At 37.4% G+C, this 19,556-nt stretch overlaps 1 protein-coding gene across 2 annotated transcripts in view; it reads left to right on the top strand.

Moving 5' to 3' along the window:
- The window catches only part of LIN9 (lin-9 DREAM MuvB core complex component), an 84,703-nt gene that overhangs the window by 17,979 nt on the left and 47,168 nt on the right, over positions 1–19,556 (top strand). For both annotated transcript variants that reach the window (XM_043923955.1, XM_043923956.1), the window contains exons 5-7: positions 2,191–2,324; positions 3,595–3,720; positions 12,032–12,189. In XM_043923955.1, coding sequence (XP_043779890.1) covers positions 2,191–2,324; positions 3,595–3,720; positions 12,032–12,189 — 418 coding nt within the window. The remainder of the gene's footprint in view (positions 1–2,190; positions 2,325–3,594; positions 3,721–12,031; positions 12,190–19,556) is intronic.

Here is a 19,556-nt window from a genome sequence, read left to right as displayed (position 1 = left end):
TAAAATTTTTTTTCTTGTGATGAGAACTTTAAAAATTTATTCTTTTAGCAACTTCCAGATATATAGTATGATATAGTCACCATGCTGTACATTACATACCCATAACTTACTTATTTTATAACTGAAAGTTTGTATCCTTTGACCATTTTTTATCCATTTTATCTGTCCCCCTGTCCTGTCTGGCAACCACCAGTCTGTTCTCTGTATCTGTTTTCTATAGAGTTTGAGTTTTTTGAGGGGAGAGGAGTGATTTTTTTTTTTTTAAGTTACACATATAAGTAAAAGTATATGGTGTTTATCTTTCTCTGACTTATTTCACTTAGCATGGTGTCCTCAAGCCCTATCCATGTTGTCACAAATGGCAAAATTTCCTTCTTTTTAACGACTGAATAATATTCCATCTGCATACATACCACATTTTCTTTACTTGTTCATTTGTCAGTGTATGCAGCAGTTGCTTCCATGTCTTGGCTATTGTAAATAATTCTACAGTGTACTTGGGAGTGCATGTATTTTTGGAGATAGTTCATTTCCTTTGGATAAACACCCAGAATTAGAATTGCTGGATTATATGGTACATCTATTTTTAATTTTTTGAGCAACCTCCATACTGTTTTGCCTTCTGGCCACACCAATTTACATTTCCACCAGCAGTTTACAAGGGTTCTCTTTTTTCCATGTGCTCTCCAACACTTGTTATTTCTTTAATTTTGGTAATGGTCATTCTTACAGATGTCAAGTAATATCTTACTGTGGCATTTCCTTGATAGTGATGTTGAGCTCTCCAACACTTGTTATTTCTTTAATTTTGGTAATGGTCATTCTTACAGATGTCAAGTAATATCTTACTGTGGCATTTCCTTGATAGTGATGTTGAGCACCTTTTCACATACCCGTTTGCCATTTGTGTGTCATCTTTGGAAAAATGTCTATTCAACTCCTCTGCCCATTTTTAAATCAGATTGTCTTTTTGTCGTGGAGTTGTATGAGTTCCTTATATTTTTTGGGTATTAACCTCTTGTCAGATATATGATTTGGAAATATTTTCTCCCATTCTGTAGCCTGCCTTTTCATTTTGTTGATTGTTTCTTTTGTAGTGCAGGAGCTTTTTAGTTTGGTGTAGTCCCACTTGTTGATTGTTGCTTCTGTTGTCTTTGCTTTTGGTGTCATCTCCAAAAAAAATTATCACCAAGACCAATGTCAAGGAGATTTTCCCCTATATTTTCTTCTAGGAATTTTATCGTGTCAGGTCTTACGTTTACATTTAAGGCTTTAATCTGTTTGAGTTTATTTTTGTGATGTAAGACAGGTAGCCAGTTTTATTCTTTGGCTTGTGAAAACCATTTCCAACACCATTTACCAAAGAGACTATCTTTTCCCCAATTGAGTATTCTTGGTTTCCTTGTCAAATATCAATTGACCATATTTGCATGCATTTATTTCTGGGCTCAGTTCTGTTCCATTGGCCTAACCTATCTGTTTTTAGGCTAGTTCTATCACATTTTGATTACTATAGATTTGTAATATAGTATATAATCTATATTATTAGATTAGGGAGTGTGATGCCTCTGGCTTTGTCCTTTTTTCTCAAGATTACTTTGGCTACTCAGGGTTTTTTTTTGTGGTTTCATAACAGTTTTTGGATTGCTTGTTCTGTTTCTATGAAAAATGCCATTGAAATTTTACTAGAGATTGCATTGAATCTGTAGATTGCTTTGGGTATTATGGACATTTTAACAATATTCTCCCAATCCATGAATACAAAACATCTTTCCCAGCATTTTTAAAATTCATATAAATTAGTGGTATTTTCTGCATGTTCTTTCTCTTAATCTCTCTCACAATTGTATCAGAGTCCTTACTGGTCTTTTCTAGCCCAAGAACTGCAGAAATAGTTTTTGTAAGTACCTTTTTTCTACATACTTAAATTGAAATTGTACTGTAGTGTAAGCATGGTGGGAGCAAATATTTCACCCTCCTTGTCAAAATTTGTTATGAAACTGGAGGCTTTAACTTTGTAAGATAATCAAAATGTGTATTTGTTAAATAGTGGCAAATTTATTTTGTATATTGTTGAATCTTTTTGAGTACTTAACCATAATCTTTACCTTTTTACAAATGTAGTCAGTGTTATGGATGTTCAGTTTTACTTAATGGGACTGTAATTAATCTCTTTTTTTCATTGTATAGAAATTTACAGCAACAATGTCAACACCAGATAAGAAGGCCTCACAGAAGATTGGTTTTCGATTACGTAATTTACTCAAGCTTCCCAAAGCACATAAATGGTGCATATATGAGTGGTTCTACTCAAATATAGATAAGTATGTATCACGGCTCATATCATGAATATCATTTGAATCAGAAGTTTAAGATTTTCACATGTTAAAAGCCTCAACGTTTTCTAGAGGTCTATTTTGATTCTGTTTTTTTCCTGAATTTCTTTTCCTATTCCTCATTCTAGTTTGATCTGTTTCCGTTTTTCATGCTTTTCTTGCTTCCTCTCTTTTGGAGAAGAACTTGTTATAAGTTTTTGTGAAAAATCAAATGAAAATATAATTTCTATATTATAATTTGCAAAGACTATGCAGTGGAGATACCCTGAAACCAAAGCACCATTATTTGCAGTGAATGGGACTTGTTTTATAAATCTTAAGATTTTAAATGCTAGTATAGTAGTGGAGAAACAGTTATGAATGGTAAAAGTGATTAAGGAAGATTTTTAAGAGTCTCTCTATTTAGGGGATGATATTCATGCACTTTTTAGTTATATGTAAGTGTTTAAGTAGAACATAGTAAGAGATTTCAGTGAAATTCAGTTATTTAACAACAGAATTCATTGAGGAAAGATTCTGATTTCTCATCCACTGCAATCTAATCTAATCTAACCCATGCTTGTCAGTGGTGCTTGCTTTGCTGGCTACTTATCTTTATTTCCTTTCTCTGTTGTTACCAGTTGCCTACTCTGAATCTTGTTAATCTCATGAACATTTCATATTTAAGCCCAAGACATTCATGTGTCATTACTAAGTTCCTTGTTTCCCAAATTCATCAATAAAATTGTCTTATTTTTGTCCACAAATTTTTTCATTATCTTAATTAAGAGAGCTCTCAGGGTGTCCTAGTATAATCTGTGTTCTGCATTTCCTCAGAACTAATTTAACTCTTTAGAGTCCCCTCCTTTCCTAAAACTAATTTAATATCAAAGAGAACTCCTTGGTGATGGTATTTATTGTCTTTGGGACAAAGATACTTTGTAGCTTATATTCTTTATCCTCACTAGATACAATGATAGTGCTAAAATAACTTCCCAAAGGATAGACTCCTATAGGAGATTTAATGAAAATCAGTGTCTCCTGGAATCTCAAGCACAGACAGTACCTGTTGAATAACTTTTACACATTATTTGTTTTATAAATGTAAATGATTTAGTTTAATTTTAACACTTGGAATTTGTGCCCATTTTGTATATATTTTGGGTAGAAGTGAAAGTTTGGTGTCTTGGGATTGATTGATGTTCAAAATTGGAATGCAAGTTTTGAATTTTATATCTCAAGCTGTATATTAACTCAAAATACCATTTCTCTTTTACAGACCGCTTTTTGAAGGTGACAATGACTTCTGTGTGTGTCTAAAGGAATCTTTTCCTAATTTGAAAACAAGAAAATTAACAAGAGTGGAATGGGGGAAAATCAGGAGGCTTATGGGGAAACCACGGAGGTAAAAATAATGTTTTGTTTAAAAGATTAGTACCAAAACATGACTTTCCAGAGTAATTAGTTATATGTTAAATATATTCTATTGACCAGCATTAATGTAGTGCTTTTTATACTTAGGCAACTTGTAATTAAATACACAATTTCATTTTTCTTCAGATCATAGGCTTTGAACATAATTTTTTTATATTATCTATGCCTCACTAAGAGAAACCCAAGTTAGACGGTGGGCGCTGAGAGAGGGCATCAGAGGGCAGACAGACTAAAATCACAATCACAGAAAACTTAGCCTAGCTAATCTGATCACATGGACCACAGCCTTGTCTAACTAAATGAAACTAAGCCATGCCGTGTGGGGCCACCCAAGATGGTCAGGTCGTGGTGACCTGAGAGGTCACCTGAGAGGTCTGACAGAATGTGGTCCACTGGAGAAGGGAATGGCAAACCACTTCAGTATTCTTGCCTTGAGAACCCCATGTTCTGAACAGTATGAAAAGGCAAAAAGATAGGACACCTTCCCAGGACACACCTGGGAAGATGAACTTCCCAGGTTGGTAGGTGCCCAATATGCTACTGGAGATCAGTGGAGAAATAACTCCAGAAAGAATGAAGGGATGGAGCCAAAGAAAAACCAACACCCAGTTGTGGATGTGACTGGTGATAGAAACAAGGTCTGGTGCTGTAAAGAGCAGTATTGCATAGGAACCTGGAATGTTCTATCCATGAATCAAGGCAAATTGGAAGTGGTCAGACAGGAGATGGCAAGAGTGAACGTTGACATTCTAGGAATGCAAACTAAAACAGACTGGAATATGTGAATTTAACTCAGATGACCATTATATCTACTACTGTGGGCAGGAATCCCTTAGAAGAAATGGAGTAGCCATCATGGTCAACAAAAGAGTCTGAAATGCAGTACTTGGATGCAATCTCAAAAACGACAGAATGATCTCTCTTCGTTTCCAAGGCAAACCATTCAATATCACGGTAATCCAAATCTATGTCCTGACCAGTAACACTGAAAAAGCTGAGGTTGAACAGTTATGAAGACCTACAAGACCTTTTAGAACTAACACCCAAAAAAGATGTCCTTTTCATTATAGGGGACTGGAATGCAAAAGTAGGAAGTCAAGAAACACCTGGAGTAACAGGCAGATTTGGCCTTGGAGTACAGAATGAAGCAGGGCAAAGGCTAATAGAGTTTTGCCAAGAGAACGCACTGGTCATAGCAAACACCCTCTTCCAACAACACAAGAGAAGACTCTACACATGGACATCACCAGATGGCCAACACAGAAATCAGATTGATTGTATTCTTTGCAGCCAAAGATGGAGAAGCTCTATACAGTCAGCAAAAACAAGACCAGGAGCTGACTGTGGCTCAGATCATGAACTCCTTATTGCAAAATTCAGACTTATATTGAAGAAAGTGGGGAAAACCACTAGACCATTCAGGTATGACCTAAATCAAATCCCTTATGATTATACAGTGGAAGTGACAAATAGATTTAAGGGACTAGATCTGATAGACAGAGTGCCTGATGAACTTTGGACGGAGGTTCGTGACACTGTACAGGAGACAAGGATCAAGACCATCCCCAAGAAAAAGAAATGCAAAACAGCAAAATGGCTGTCTGAGAAGGCCTTACAAATAGCTGTGAAAAGAAGAGAACTGAAAAGCAAAGGAGAAAAGGAAAGATGTACCCATTTGAACGCAGAGTTCCAAAGAATAGCAAGGAGAGATAAGAAAGCCTTCCTCAGCGATCAGTGCAATGAAAGAGAGGAAAACAACAGAATGGGAAAGACTAGAGATCTCTTCAAGAAAATTAGAGAGACCAAGGGAACATTTCATGCAAAGATAGGCTCAATAAGGACAGAAATGGTATGAATCTGACAGAAGCAGAAGATATTAAGAAGAGGTGGCAAGAATACACAGAAGAACTGTACAAAAAAGATCTTCGTGACCCAGATAATCACGATGATGTGATTACTCACCTAGAGCCAGACATCCTGGAATGTGAAGTCAAGTGGGCCTTAGGAAGCATCACTACAAACACAGCCAGTGCAGGTGATGGAATTCCAGTTGAGCTATTTCAAATCCTAAAAGATGATGCTGTAAAAGTGCTGCACTCAACATGCCAGCAAATTTGGAAAACTCAGCAGTGGCCACAGGACTGGAAAAGGTCAGTTTTCATTCCAATCCCAAAGAAGGGCAATGCCAAAGAATGCTTAAACTACTGCACAATTGCACTCATCTCATACGCTAGCAAAGTACTGCTCAAAATTCTCCAAGCCAGGCTTCAGCAGTACGTGAACTGTGAACTTCCAGATGTTCAAGCTGGTTTTAGAAAAGGCAGAGGAACCAGAGATCAAATTGCCAGCATTTGCTGGATCATCAAAAAAGCAAGTGAGTTCCAGAAAAACATCTATTTCTGCTTTATTGACTATGCCAAAGCCTTTGACTGTGTGGATCACAATAATCTGTGGAAAATTCTGAAGAGATGGGAGTACCAGACCATCTGACCTGCCTCTTGAGAAACCTGTATGCAGGTCAAGAAGCAACAGTTAGAACTGGACATGGAACAACAGACTGGTTCCAGATAGGAAAAGGAGTACGTCAAGGCTGTATATTGTCACCCTGCTTATTTAACTCACATGCAGAGTACATCATGAGAAACACTGGTCTGGAAGAAGCACAGTCGGGACTCAAGATTGCTGGGAGAAATACCAATAACCTCAGATATGCAGGTGATACCACCCTTATGGCAGAAAGTGAAGAACTAAAGAGCCCCTTGATGAAAGTGAAACAGGAGAGTAAAAAGGTTGGCTTAAAGCTCAACATTCAGAAAACTAAGATCATGGCATCTGGTCCCATCACTTCATGGCAAATAGATGGGGAAACAGTGGAAGCAGTAGCTGACTTTATTTTTCTGGGCTTCAAAGTCACTGCATATGGTGATTGCAGCCATGAAATTAAAAGACGCTTACTCCTTGGAAGGAAAGTTATGACCAACCTAGATAGCATATTAAAAAGCAGAGACATTGCTTTGCCAACAAAGGTCCCTCTAGTCAAAGCTATGGTTTTTCCAGTAGTCATGTATGGATGTGAGAGTTGGGCTATAAAGAAAGCTGAGCACTGAAGAATTGATCCTTTTGAACTGTGGTGTTGGAGAAGACTCTTGAGAGTCCCTTGGACTGCAAGGAGATCCAACCAGTCCATCCTAAAGGAAATCAGTCCTGGGTGTTCTTTAGAAGGACTGATGCTGAAGCTGAGACTCCAATACTTTGGCCACCTCATGAAAAGAGCTGACTCATTTGAAAAGACCCTGATGCTGGGAAAGATTGAGGGCAGGAAGAGAAGGGGATGACAAAGGATGAGATGGCTGGATGGCATCACAGACTCAATGGACATGAGTTTGGGTAATCTCCGGGAGTTGGTGAGGGATAGAGAGGCCGGCATGCTATGGTTCATGGGGTCGCAAAGAGTCGGACATGACTGAGCAACTGAACTGAAACTGATGCCCCACTATGTTCCAGAAAATATTTAATGATGCCCTCACAAGCATTTAATGAAGCTGTGAGATTATACATACATTATTATTACCTTTTTAAAAACTCTTATCATTTCAAGATAATAAGTGATCCACTTATTATCCTTTCCACAAATGCATGTTTTACTTTATGTAAAAATGAATCAAGTGAATATATCCAATATGTTACTTCTTGAGAATTACTTTTCAAATTACCTTTCATGTGAAACTACCTTTCCTTTTTCTAGTATTACATTGCTTTCTTAATATATCAGAAAATCTTACATTACTTTTGAGTGAAATTTTGTAATATACTATATATCATTAGTTCTCATGTTTGATCTGTCAGCCTAGTAAAAGCATGTTTAAGAGTTTTTCATTTTAAATGGTAGGAAAATTTAGGGGAGACTTGAAATATAAAGTGACTTGAACAAATAGACCTGGAATTTAGTTTACATGATTTCTATAGATAATAATGAAATTCAAGGAGAACTTTTCATTGAACTGGTTTATTTTTATTTTATCCCTTATATTAAAAGGTGTCACTGCTCCTGTTAAGTATTTCCCTCATTTATAAGAACAAATTAAAATGTGATGTGTATTGTGTTTCACACAGGTAATTTATTGTCTTTGGTAATTACTTTAGGCCATTTGAGGGCTTTTTGCTGTAACTTTACATGTTTGAGTAAATTGAGCCACACTGTTTCTAATTATTGTCAGAGTGAAGTATTACTCACTATTTTATTGTTTAGTTATAATTCTGCAGTTTGTCATTATTTCTCTTGTTAGTTTATCCTCTATTAATAGGGTTACCATAACATTGTTGAATCTTAGAGTTCTTTACTTCATCAAGATAGATTAACAGTTTAAATGAAGTCTTTATTATCAGCAAAAGTTTGTAGATTTTCTTTTTTTGAGGAAGCTGATGTACACTACAAATTATTGATATAATACACTTTTTCAAATATCCTTAAAAAAATCCAGGAAAGAGCTTAGCAGAAAATGTGCAGAATACTCAGCATTCTAAAATCAGTCCAGTGAAAATATCAGTAGGCCTTTTAAAAAAAAAAAACTAGACCAACTCATTCTAAATTTCACATAAAGAGAAGAAATCAAGCAGGAAGAGCCAGGAAAATTCTGAAGAAACAAAGTAATGAGGGGAGATTATGTAGTATCATACATATATTGTAGTGTGTATTACCAGATATTAGCACTGATATAACATGATCATAATCAAAATGATGTACTCAAAATGATGTCATAGTGTACTTGAATAAAAAGATGAATTAAAAAGGAGAGAAAGTCCATGAAATTGACACAACACTGTAAATCAGCTATACTCCAGTAAGGTTACAATATCTTTATTGAATCAAAGATGTCCACAAAATTTTAATACATAATAACACTGACTGCATCTCAGGCATAGAGGGGAGAAGGAGATTATTGTTCAGTGGATATTGAGACCACTCTGAAGCAATCTAAGAAAACACAAGTTGATTTCATACCTCAGACCTTACACCAGAAAAGATTTGAAAGGATCAAAGATTCAGATTTTTTAAATGAAACAGTAAAACTACTAGGGGAACCTGTAGGAGAGTTTTGCTTAATCTTGAATTGGGGAAGATCTTTTTAACAGTCCCCAGAGCTAGGAATCATAAAAGAAAATATTGATAAATTTGATTTTGTTTAAAAAAAAAAGCATTTTGCATTGCTCACCCCCAAAAAAACCCATAAAGTCAAAAGACAATGACAGAAATATTTATAATTCTTACCACAAAGGACCAATTTCTAAATATTTGAAGAACTACAAATCAGTTCAGTTCAGTCGCTCAGTCGTGTCTGACTCTGCCACCCCATGGACTGCAGCACACCAGGCCTCCCTGTCCATCACCAACTCCCGGAGTTTCCTCAAACTCATGTCGATTGAATCGGTGATGCCATCCAACCATCTCATCCTCTGTAGTCCCCTTCTCCTCCCACCCTCAATCTTTACGAATCAGTAAAAAATATCAAATAACCTGTAATAAAAATGTCTGTTTATACAAACAGTACCCAAGAAAGGAGAAAGAAGTGGCTCTTCTAAACAGATGAAAGAGTTCAATTTTACTTATAATGAGAAATACAAAATCAAAGTATGCCAAGATACTGTTTTTTAGCTGTCAGAACAATAGAGTTCCTAAAGTTTGAATATACTGGGTTGGCAATGGCGTGGTGAAAAAGCCACTGCTGGTGGTGAGAGAATAAATTTATGTAACCTCTGTGGAGGGCAGTTTGGTAATACCTGTCAAATTTACGAATTCCCATACTCTTTGACCTAGTACTTCTATGAGTACTTATACATGAATAAAATGACATGTACAGTGCTATTTGTAGAAGCAAAAGATTTTTAAAAACCTAAGTGTTCATAAATAGAGGAATGATTAATTAAAGTAGGATACCTCAATATCGGAGAACACTGAAATCATTTAATTTAAAATCAGAGAAAGTTTCTTATGTACTGCTAAGATACTTTAAGAAAGCAGAATACACAACAGAGCATATTGTAGCTATTTGAGGAAAATAGGAAGGAAACATAAGCATTTCTTGCATGTATATTTCTAAAGTATAATATCAGTAAAGGGCATGTACAAAATTTATTGTCATCATCTGGAAGACACTAGGAAACCGAGGGATAAGAATATTAGAGTTTTCTTTTTTAATCTCATTTAGTTATTTTTGGCTATGCCGGATCTTCATCGCTACACAAGATTCTCTGGTTGCAGTGAGTGAGGGCTCTTCCTTGCAGTTTGTAGGCTTCTCGGTTGCAGCAGCTTCTCTTGCTGAGGGCATGGGCTCTGGAGTGCGGGCTCACTAGCTGCAGCGCATGGGCCTAGTTTCTCTGTGGCACGTGGTGTCTTCCCGGACCAGGGATCAAACCAGTGTCCCCTGCATTGCAAAGCAGACACTTGACCACTTGACCACAAGGGAAGCCCTAGAGTTTGCAGTGCCTTTTGAACCTTTTAAATTAGAAGCCTATGAATGTATTTACTATGCAAAAATGCTATTTGAATAAAATTTGATTGCCAAAAGTGTGTATTATATCCAGAATGTATGAAGAACTCTGAAAATTCAGTAATAAAACTCAAACAGGGGAATTCCCTGGTGGTCCGCTGATTAGGGATCCACATTTTTCACTGCAGAGGGCACATGTTTGATCCCTGGTTGGGGAACTAAGATTCTGTATGCCGCGTGGCACAGCTCAAAAATAAAAAGAATCAAACATCCCATTTAACAAATTGGTAAAAAAAAATTTGAATAGATAATTCATCAGTGATATAGAGGTATCATATAAACCAATGAGAGGATGTTAAACATAATTAATCTTTAGGAAAATGCAAATTAAAACCAGTGTTAAAAACTTACACGACTAAGCATGCCAAGTGTTGGTGAATCTGTGGGAAAACTTGAACTCTTATACACTGCTGATGGGAGTATAAAATGGTATAACCAGTTTGAAAAAACTGGCAGTTTCTGCCCCCTCCCCCTTTTTATGACTTATTTTTTTAAGAGCAGTTTTAGATTTGCAACAAAATTGAGAGGAAGATACAGAGATTTTCCATTTATTGCCCCTCCCCCCACATACGTAGCCTCTCATTGTTAGTATCCTCTGTCAGAGTGGTACAGTTTTGACAGTTGATGAACCTGCACCAACACATGATAATCTCCAAAGTCCATAGTTTACATTAGAGTTCACTCTTGGTGGTGTGCATTCTATGGGTTTTGACAAATGGTGACATAGCCACCATTATAATATCAGTATTTTACAGAGTATTTTCACTGCCCTAAAAATCCTCCAAGTTCTACCAGTTCACCAATTGCTGGTAACCATGGATCTTTTCATGGATCTTTTTCCTTGTCTTCATACCCTTGCATTTTCTGGAATGTCATATATTGGGATCACACAAAGTGTAACCTTTTCAGATTGGCTTCATTTACTTGGTAGGATGCATTTCAGGTTCCTCCATGTCTTTTCATGGTTTTAGAGCTCATTCTTCTTTTTTTTTTTAACTTTTAATTTTGTCTTGGGGTATAACCAACTAACAATGTTGTGATAGTTTCAGATGAACAGCGAGGGGACCCAGCCATGTATATACATGTATCCATTCTCCCCCAAATTCCCCTCCCATCCAGGCTGATTGATATCTTCATATGTTCATTATCTTGACTGTAGTGATAGTTTTATGGATATATATTCTATGGCATGAAAGCTATGTTTAAATACCTTTGGTTCATCCTGGAATTTGAAAATAGAAATAAGATGGGCCCTAAAAATAAGAGTACATTTAATATTCATATTTAAAGACAGAAGATATGATTAAAAGTTTACACAGTGGCAAGTCTCATTTTTAATTCCTATATTGATATGCTCACTAGGTCTCAGGGAAAATTATCATGTTCTTTTGAATAGAATATTGAAATTTTGTTCTTAAGAGAGGACCTGGGATCCAGATGCAGTTTTGTCAGAGGATGGTGAACAGTAGATCCTTCCGCTTTGTAGGAAGAAGCAATCTGCTTATGTATCTTTCAATCTTGCAAGGTCCTGTTTTTAAAACAACATAAAGGTAATTTACTGTGAGGAGAAAATTATTTATTTATTTTTTTTTTTGAGAAAATTATTTTTAAGAACCCATTTTTAAATACAGCACTCAATGAAAGAAATAAAGGGATTAGTGATATGGATGGTGTGACTTGAAGTTTTTATATAGGACAGTTATCACTTTATATGATTTTTATAATTTATTCTAGATGTTCTTCTGCATTTTTTGAGGAAGAAAGATCAGCATTAAAACAGAAACGGCAGAAAATAAGGCTCTTACAACAAAGGAAAGTTGCAGATGTTTCACAATTCAAAGATCTCCCAGATGAGATTCCTTTGCCCTTGGTTATTGGAACCAAAGTTACTGGTAGGTAAACATAAGCTTATTACTATTTTGACTTGTGGTTTTTCACCAAGATAACTTTTATTAGACAAATGGACTTTACATTTAGAAAGCTTAAACTATATTTCTGTAGCAATATTCTGTAGAGGTTACTGTTGGTCATCTGTGAAGTCTGTTTTTTAAAGTAGTTGGATAAAAGTGTACATCTTCAAAACAGTGTCTTCCACAATGTAAACTGCCACAAAGATGAAATTTAAAGTTAAGTGTAATGTTTAAATTTTTTAAATTTTGTTTTTGCTTCTATATTATATTGATTTTCTTTTCTGACCAGTCTTACCTGGTTAGTTCACAAACACTGTTGTTCTTGTGATCTTTGGGTTTAGAAATACTCCATTTCTAATGACTAAATGACTAAACTACCTACTGAATAATTTAGTTTGCTCAAAATTTTGTAAAGATGTAAATTCTGTCAATTTGTAGGTAGTGATTCTATATGACCACTTCAGTTACAACATTGAGGGAAAGTGCTACTAAAATCTCAAATTTAGGTTAATTCTTAATAATTTAGTAATCTAAAATTACAATTTTTGTAGTACACGCAGTAGCAAGATGTTCAGTGAGTAGATAGAGTTAAAGTTTGAAAAATCATTGGATTAATCAGAGAGTTTTTTCTGGAGGAAAGGGATCCTGGTTTTTTCCTGGTTATAGAGTGGTACCTTTTTTCACTATATTGTAAAAATGGGTAGTGAAGAGGAAAAGTAGACAACAGGGAAAAGGCTGTATCATGCATATGAAATGCAATTGGAAAAGAGAAGAATGCATGTAGTCATAACCCACCATGTACAGAAGTTATAGGAGATATATATGATCTCTCCCTTAACAAAATTAGTCTGGGAGTGAGGATGGAGATAGAGTGAGGAAGAGATAGCTTTCCTGAAAACATGTGTCAGTTCTAGAAATCCCATATGAATAAGTACATATACAAAGTCTGCAATGTAACTGCTCATCAGAGAAGTGCTGACGTGAACAGAGTGACTCATAGATCCAGTTAGGAAATCTGTAAAAGTTAATTGCTCCAGAATTTTAAGTACTGGTGGTATTATTTAATAAGAACTGAAAGTTTTACAGAGGCTCAATAAGTAGGTACTTTTTTACAATGCAGAATAGGCAGACTAGATGTATCAAGATATGCAAGAAGTTTGTAGGAATCAACTACTAGAGCTTTTGAAAGTTTCTATTTGGTCTAGGGGATGTGTCAGCATATGATAAAAAATTACTAAACCTATGAAGAAACAGAAAAACAGGTTCGATAGTTAAGACCAAAAGCAAACAAGATAATTAGATGCTAGGCTGACTCAGATATTGGAATTAGTTTCAAAATATATGTTATAAAACATGTTCAAGAACTTAAATGTAAATGTGGTCATAATTAATGGGAATATCACAGATAAATGGTAATTACTTATATAAAACAAATAGAACATTAAAAGTATAAATGGTCTTAAAAGCATATTGAAAACAACAAAAAGAGTCAATGAACTTCAGAATAAATCAGTATAAATGATTCATTGTGAAAACATGGAGGAAAAAAGTGGAAAAAACATTCATAGAGCCTCAGAGACCTGTGGGACAATATTAAGCAAATAATAAACATATAACTAGTGTTCTTTAAAAAAGAGAGGCACAGTGGCATGTAAAAAGACAAAAGATTTGATTTTTTTTCTTCCAGTTTTATTGAGATATAATTGACATACAGTATTATAGCGTCCCAGGTGGCACAGTTGGTAAAGAATCCACCTGCCAGTGCAGGAGACACAAGAGATGTGGGCTCGATCCCTGGGTCAGGACGATCCCCTGGAGGAGGAAATGGCAACCTACTCTAGTATTCTTGCCTGGAAAATTCCATGGACAGAGAAACCTGGTGGCCTACAGTCCATGGGGTCTCAAAGAGTTGGACACAACTGATCATGTGTACATGCACACACGTGTATACACGCACAGACAAACACACAAGAGTCAAGTGTAGGTCATAAAGATTTAACTTACACCCACAACATTTCCTGGCCTCAGAGAAGTGACCTTTTGTAAGAACTCCTGTGCTTCCCAGCAGCTCACTTCCCTCTGGTCACCAGAGCTATATTCTCTAGGGGTGCCCCCTATGTGGGCTGCCTGGATCCTTCTGTTGTGGTGGACTATTTATGGGCAGTCTGGTAGGTGTGGCTGACCCTCCTTCTGGTTGGTTGCTAGGCTCTGCCTTGTGGAGGGCTTCTGTCTGTGGGCTAGGTCATCAGGTGGCTGGTTGCGGAAAAGGGTGGGGAGTCCTGGGACTGATGCTGGCTCACTGGTGGGTGGAGCTGGGTTTGGGGTGGGTGGTTGCAGATCTAGATCTGGGATCCCAGATCTAGTGCTGGTAGGTGGGCCAGTTCCTGGCATGGCTGTCTGGGGGCGGGGGTATGGTCTGGATATCCCAAAGTTTGTATCAACAGAACTGGATCTTGGGGCTACTGGTTGAGGGGTCCAGAGCGTCTAGTAGCAGCTATCAGCCTGCTGTTGGCAGACCAGAGCCCCTGGTATTCCCTGGGCTAGTGTCCCACCACTGGTGGATGGGGGCATTTCCACCAGGCGCAGCTAGCTGAGGGGCTAAAGGTGTCCCAGAGCTGGTATTAGCCTGCTGGTGGCTAGCACCAGGACTCAGTGGGTCTTGGGCTGGTGCTGGCCTGCTGGTGTGTGGGCTGCATCCTGAAATAGCAGGCCCTAGGGCTGTGGTGGTCCTGGGGCTGGTGTCCACCCAGTGGAGGATGAGACAGGGCATCAGATCCCCTAGCTGGTGCCCACCCCTTGATAGGTGGAGCCGGGTCCTGGATTCTCCATCTGCAGGACTGGGATACTGGAGCTGGTGTCCACCTACTGATAGGTGAGGCTCGGTCCTGGGGCTAGTACCAGCTCACTGGTGGGTGGAGCCAGTCCCAAAGTCCCTGGCTGCAGGGCCCTAGGGGTGTGTTGGTGTCAGTGGTCGGTCCTAGGCCCTCTGGTGGATAAGGCCCGGTCCTGAAGCGGCTGTGGGCTCAGAGACTCCCTGCTGGCCAGCTGGTGGGCGGAGCTGTGTTCCCGCCCAGCTAGCTGCTTGGCCTGAGGTGTCCCAGCACTGGTGTGGACAGGCTGGTGGGCGGGGCCTTAGAGGGAGGATTAAAAAATGGCGCTTGCCAGCACCAGTGTCATGGTTGAACAAGCTTCCAGAAATGCCTGCCACAAGTGTCTTTTACCCCTGGATGAGCTCCACTTGGCTCCTGCCTCGCAGGGAGGCTCTCCGAGATCAGCAGGTGGGTCTAACCAAGGCTCCTCTTGAATTACTGCTCTTGCACTGCGTCCCAGAACGTCTGAGGTTTTTTGTGCACCCTTTAAGAATGGAGTTTATTTCCCACAGCCCTCTGGCTCTCCTGAATGTACGCCCTGCTGGCCTTCAAGGGCAGACTTTGTGGGGTTTGTTTTCCCGGTGCAGGGCTTCCGGTTTGGAGAGCCACAACTGGAAGTTTGTGGAGTTCAGATCCCTTGCTCCTTGGGAAGAAATTCTGTAGAAGTTGTGATTATCCTCCCCTTTGTGGGTCACCCTTGTGGAGGTATAGTTCTTGGCTGTACTGCACCCCTGTCCCTCCTTCTTGTCTGGTTATGGTTCCTTTATGTCTTTAGTTGTAGAAGATCTTTGCTTGTCTTCTGCTCTTTCTTATCAATATTTGCTCTGTAGTAGTTATAATTCTGGTGTGCCACTGGAAAGAGGTGAGCTGAAGATCTTCCTACTCCGCCATTTTGGCCACTTTACTCAAATTTAATTTAAAAAAAAAGTACGGGTCTTTAATACTCTTGGGCTTTCCGGGTCACTCAGTGGTAAAGAATCCGCCTGCCAGTGCAGGAGATGCAAGAGGTCAATCCCTAGGTTGGGAAGATCGCCTGGAAAAGGGAATGGCAACCCGATCCAGTATTTTTGCCTGAAAAAATACTGTAGCCCATTAGTCTCTCCCGTGCATGGGATCACAGAGTCGGGCATGACTGAGTGACACACACATACCACATACCACACCTTAGTACTCTAAACCCCAAGTCATACAACCCACATGTATACACAACCCCATAATTAGGGCAAATCTTGAAAGCAATCTTAGGAAAACAATATATATGAGGAACAGTGATACAGATAGGTGCTGACTTCTCATGGGAAAAGAACCCTAGATGTTACGTCAAATGAAAATTTCAGGTTGAGGGGAAATGATACTAAATGGAACCTTGACTATACAGTAAGAACACCAGAAATGGTAAATGTATGTATAAAATGTAACTGTTGTGTTTCAAGTTTCTTAAATTTGTTGTGAGGGCCTGCAGTATTAATTATTAGTAGAGTGTAATAAGTGAAGAGTGGATATTGTAAGCCTTAGAATATTAAGGTTCAAAAACCTTAGTGTACATCAGATTAGCTGGAGAGCTTTATAAAGGACAAATTGCTGGCCCCCGCCCTAGAGTTTCTGATTCAGAGAGTCAGGGGTAGAGCCTGAGAATTTGCATTTTAAGAAGTTCCCAAGTGTCAGGTGTTGACACTGCTGGAGTGGGCTGTACTTTGAGAATTGGTAAAGGAATTTCTTTTTTTTTTTAATTTAATTTTTATTAAGGTAACTTTGGTTTATAACATAAGTTTCATGTGTATATTTTTTCTTCTCCTTACACTGTAGCATGCTCACCACAAAAAAATGTAGTTCTTATCTCTCACCATATTGGTGACCCCGTTTATCTGTTTTACCCCCCACCCCCCATCCCACTCCTTCGCCTCTGGTAACGACTACTCTGTTTTATGGCTGAGTGGTATTCCATTTATGGTAGTCACTATTCTTTTTTTTTTTTTTTTACAGTGGAACTGTATTTAGTATGTATGTGTGTCTATGTGTGTAGCATATCTTTTTCCATTCATTCATTGATAGTCACTTAGGTTATTTCCATATCTTGGCTGTTCTAAATAAAACTGTGATGAACATAGAGGTGCATATATCTTTTTGAATTAGTATTTTTGTATTCTTTGGATAAATACACAAGTGGGATAGATATCGATAGATCATGTGATAGTTCTAATCTTAATTTGGAGGGGACTGTTTCTCCATAGTGACTGCAGCTGTTTACAGTCTCACCAACAGTGTATGAGGGTTTCCTTTTCTCCACTTCCTTGCCAACCCTGTTATTTCTTGTCTTTTTGATAATAGCCATTCTAACATATGCGAGGTGATGTCTCGTTGTGGTTTTTTTTTAATTGAAGTACAGTTAATAAACAATTTTGTGAATACAGTTCCCTGTGCTATACAGTAAGTCCTTGTTGCTTGTCTGTTTTATGTATAGTGGTTTGTTAATTCCGTACCCCTAATTTACACCTCCCTCTCACCTCCCTCTCCCCTTTGGTAGCTACAAGTTTGTTTTTTATGTTTGTGAATCTGTTTCTGTTTGGTATATAAATTCATTTGTGTTATTTTTTAGATTCCATATACAAGTGATGTCATATAATTTGTCTGTCTGACTTACTTCACTTACTGTTATTCTCTAGTCCATCCATGTTGTTGCAAATGTTTCATTCTTCTTTATGGTTGAGTAATATCCCATTGTGTGTGTGTGTGATATATATATATACATATATATATATATATATATTCATATCTTCTTAAACCAGTCATCTATTGCTGGGCATTTGAGTTGCTTCTGTCTTGGCTATTGCAAATAATACTGCTATTTGCAATGCTGATAGACACTGGGGTGCGTGTATCTTTTCAGATTAGAGTTTTTCTCATTCCTGGATAAATAAATACCCAGGAGTGGGATTGATGGATCGTATGATAACTCTATTTTTTGTTTTTTAAGGAACTTACAGACTGTTTTCCATAGTGGCTACACCAATTTACATTCCCACCAATAGTGTATGAGGGTTCCCTTTTCTCCACACCCCCTCCAATATTTTTTTTTTCCAATATTTTTTATTTGTAGACTTTTTAATGATGACCATTCTGACTAGTGTGATGTGGTGCTTCATTCCAGTTTTGATTTGCACTTCTCTGATAATTAACAATTTTGAGCATCTTTTCATGTGCCTTTTGGCCACCTGGGTGTCTTCGTTGGAGAAATGTCTGTTTAGATCTTCTGCCCACTTCATGATTAGGTTGTTTGGTGGCTTTCTGTGGTTTTTTTTAATTGCGTCATGGTTTTGATTTGCATTTCCCTAACAATTAGTGATGAATATCTTTTCATGTGCCTGTGGCCATCTATATGTCTTCCTTGGAAAAATGTCTATTCAGCTTTTCTGCCCATTTTTTAATTGGGTTGTTTGTCTTTTTGTTGTTGAGTTCTTTATATATTTGAGATATTAGCCAATTAATGTATATATGAGTTGCAAATATTTTCTCCCATTTGGTATGTTGTCTTTTCATTTTGTTGATGGTTTCCTTTGCTGTGCAGAAACTTTTTAGCTTGATATGATCCCATGTATTCAATTTTGTTTTTGTTTCCCTTGCCTGAGGAGACATATCCAGAAAGATATTGCTGAGATCAATGTCAAAGAGCATGCTACATGTGTTTTCTTCTAGAAGTTTTATTGTTTGAAGTCTCGCATTCAAGTCTTTAATCCATTTTGAGTTGATTTTTCTGTATGATGTGACATAGTGGTTTAGTCATCTTTTGCATCTGGCTGTCCAAGTTGAAGGAATTACTTTTTAAAGTGTTGAGAGATATACCTAAAAAGCCAATAAAGAAATTAAATTAACATACTAACAAATTCTCAGTTAAGTGAAAAGATGACAGGAAAGAAAGGACAGAGAAGTAGAAAATAAATAGCAAGATGGTAAACTTAAATCTCACCCTTTTAAAATTATATTAAATCTCAATGAACTGAATACTATACTTAAAAAGTAGAGATTATCAAACTGAATTTATTTATTTTTTTTAAAAAGTCACACTCAACTACAGTTGACCATGAACAGCATCGATCTGACATGTTTGAATTGTGCAAATCCATTTATTTGTGGATTTTTTTTTTCAATAAACATTGACAATTTTGGGGGAGATTTGACAGTGTGAAAAAACTTGCAGATGAATTGCTTAACCTTGAAATATTGAAAAAAATTTTAAAAGTTGATAAGTCATGAATGCAGAAGATAGATGTAGACATAGTCTATTTTATCATTTGCTTACCACAAAATACAACAGTAAAATTTATCAAAATTTACTCCCACAAACATAATCTATACATTTACCATTGAGAGAAATGGAAGCAAACATAAAGATGCTGTATTAAACTGTAACTTCTCAAAATTAACTGTAGTGCACACTGCACTACTGTAAAAATTCCATAGCAACCTTCTCTTGCTATTGCA

The sequence above is a fragment of the Cervus elaphus genome, chromosome 14 (genome assembly GCF_910594005.1).
Source record: "Cervus elaphus chromosome 14, mCerEla1.1, whole genome shotgun sequence".
Taxonomy (NCBI): domain Eukaryota; kingdom Metazoa; phylum Chordata; class Mammalia; order Artiodactyla; family Cervidae; genus Cervus; species Cervus elaphus.
The sequence above is the reverse complement of the archived record's forward strand: the minus strand, read 5'-3'. Positions and strand labels throughout refer to the sequence as shown.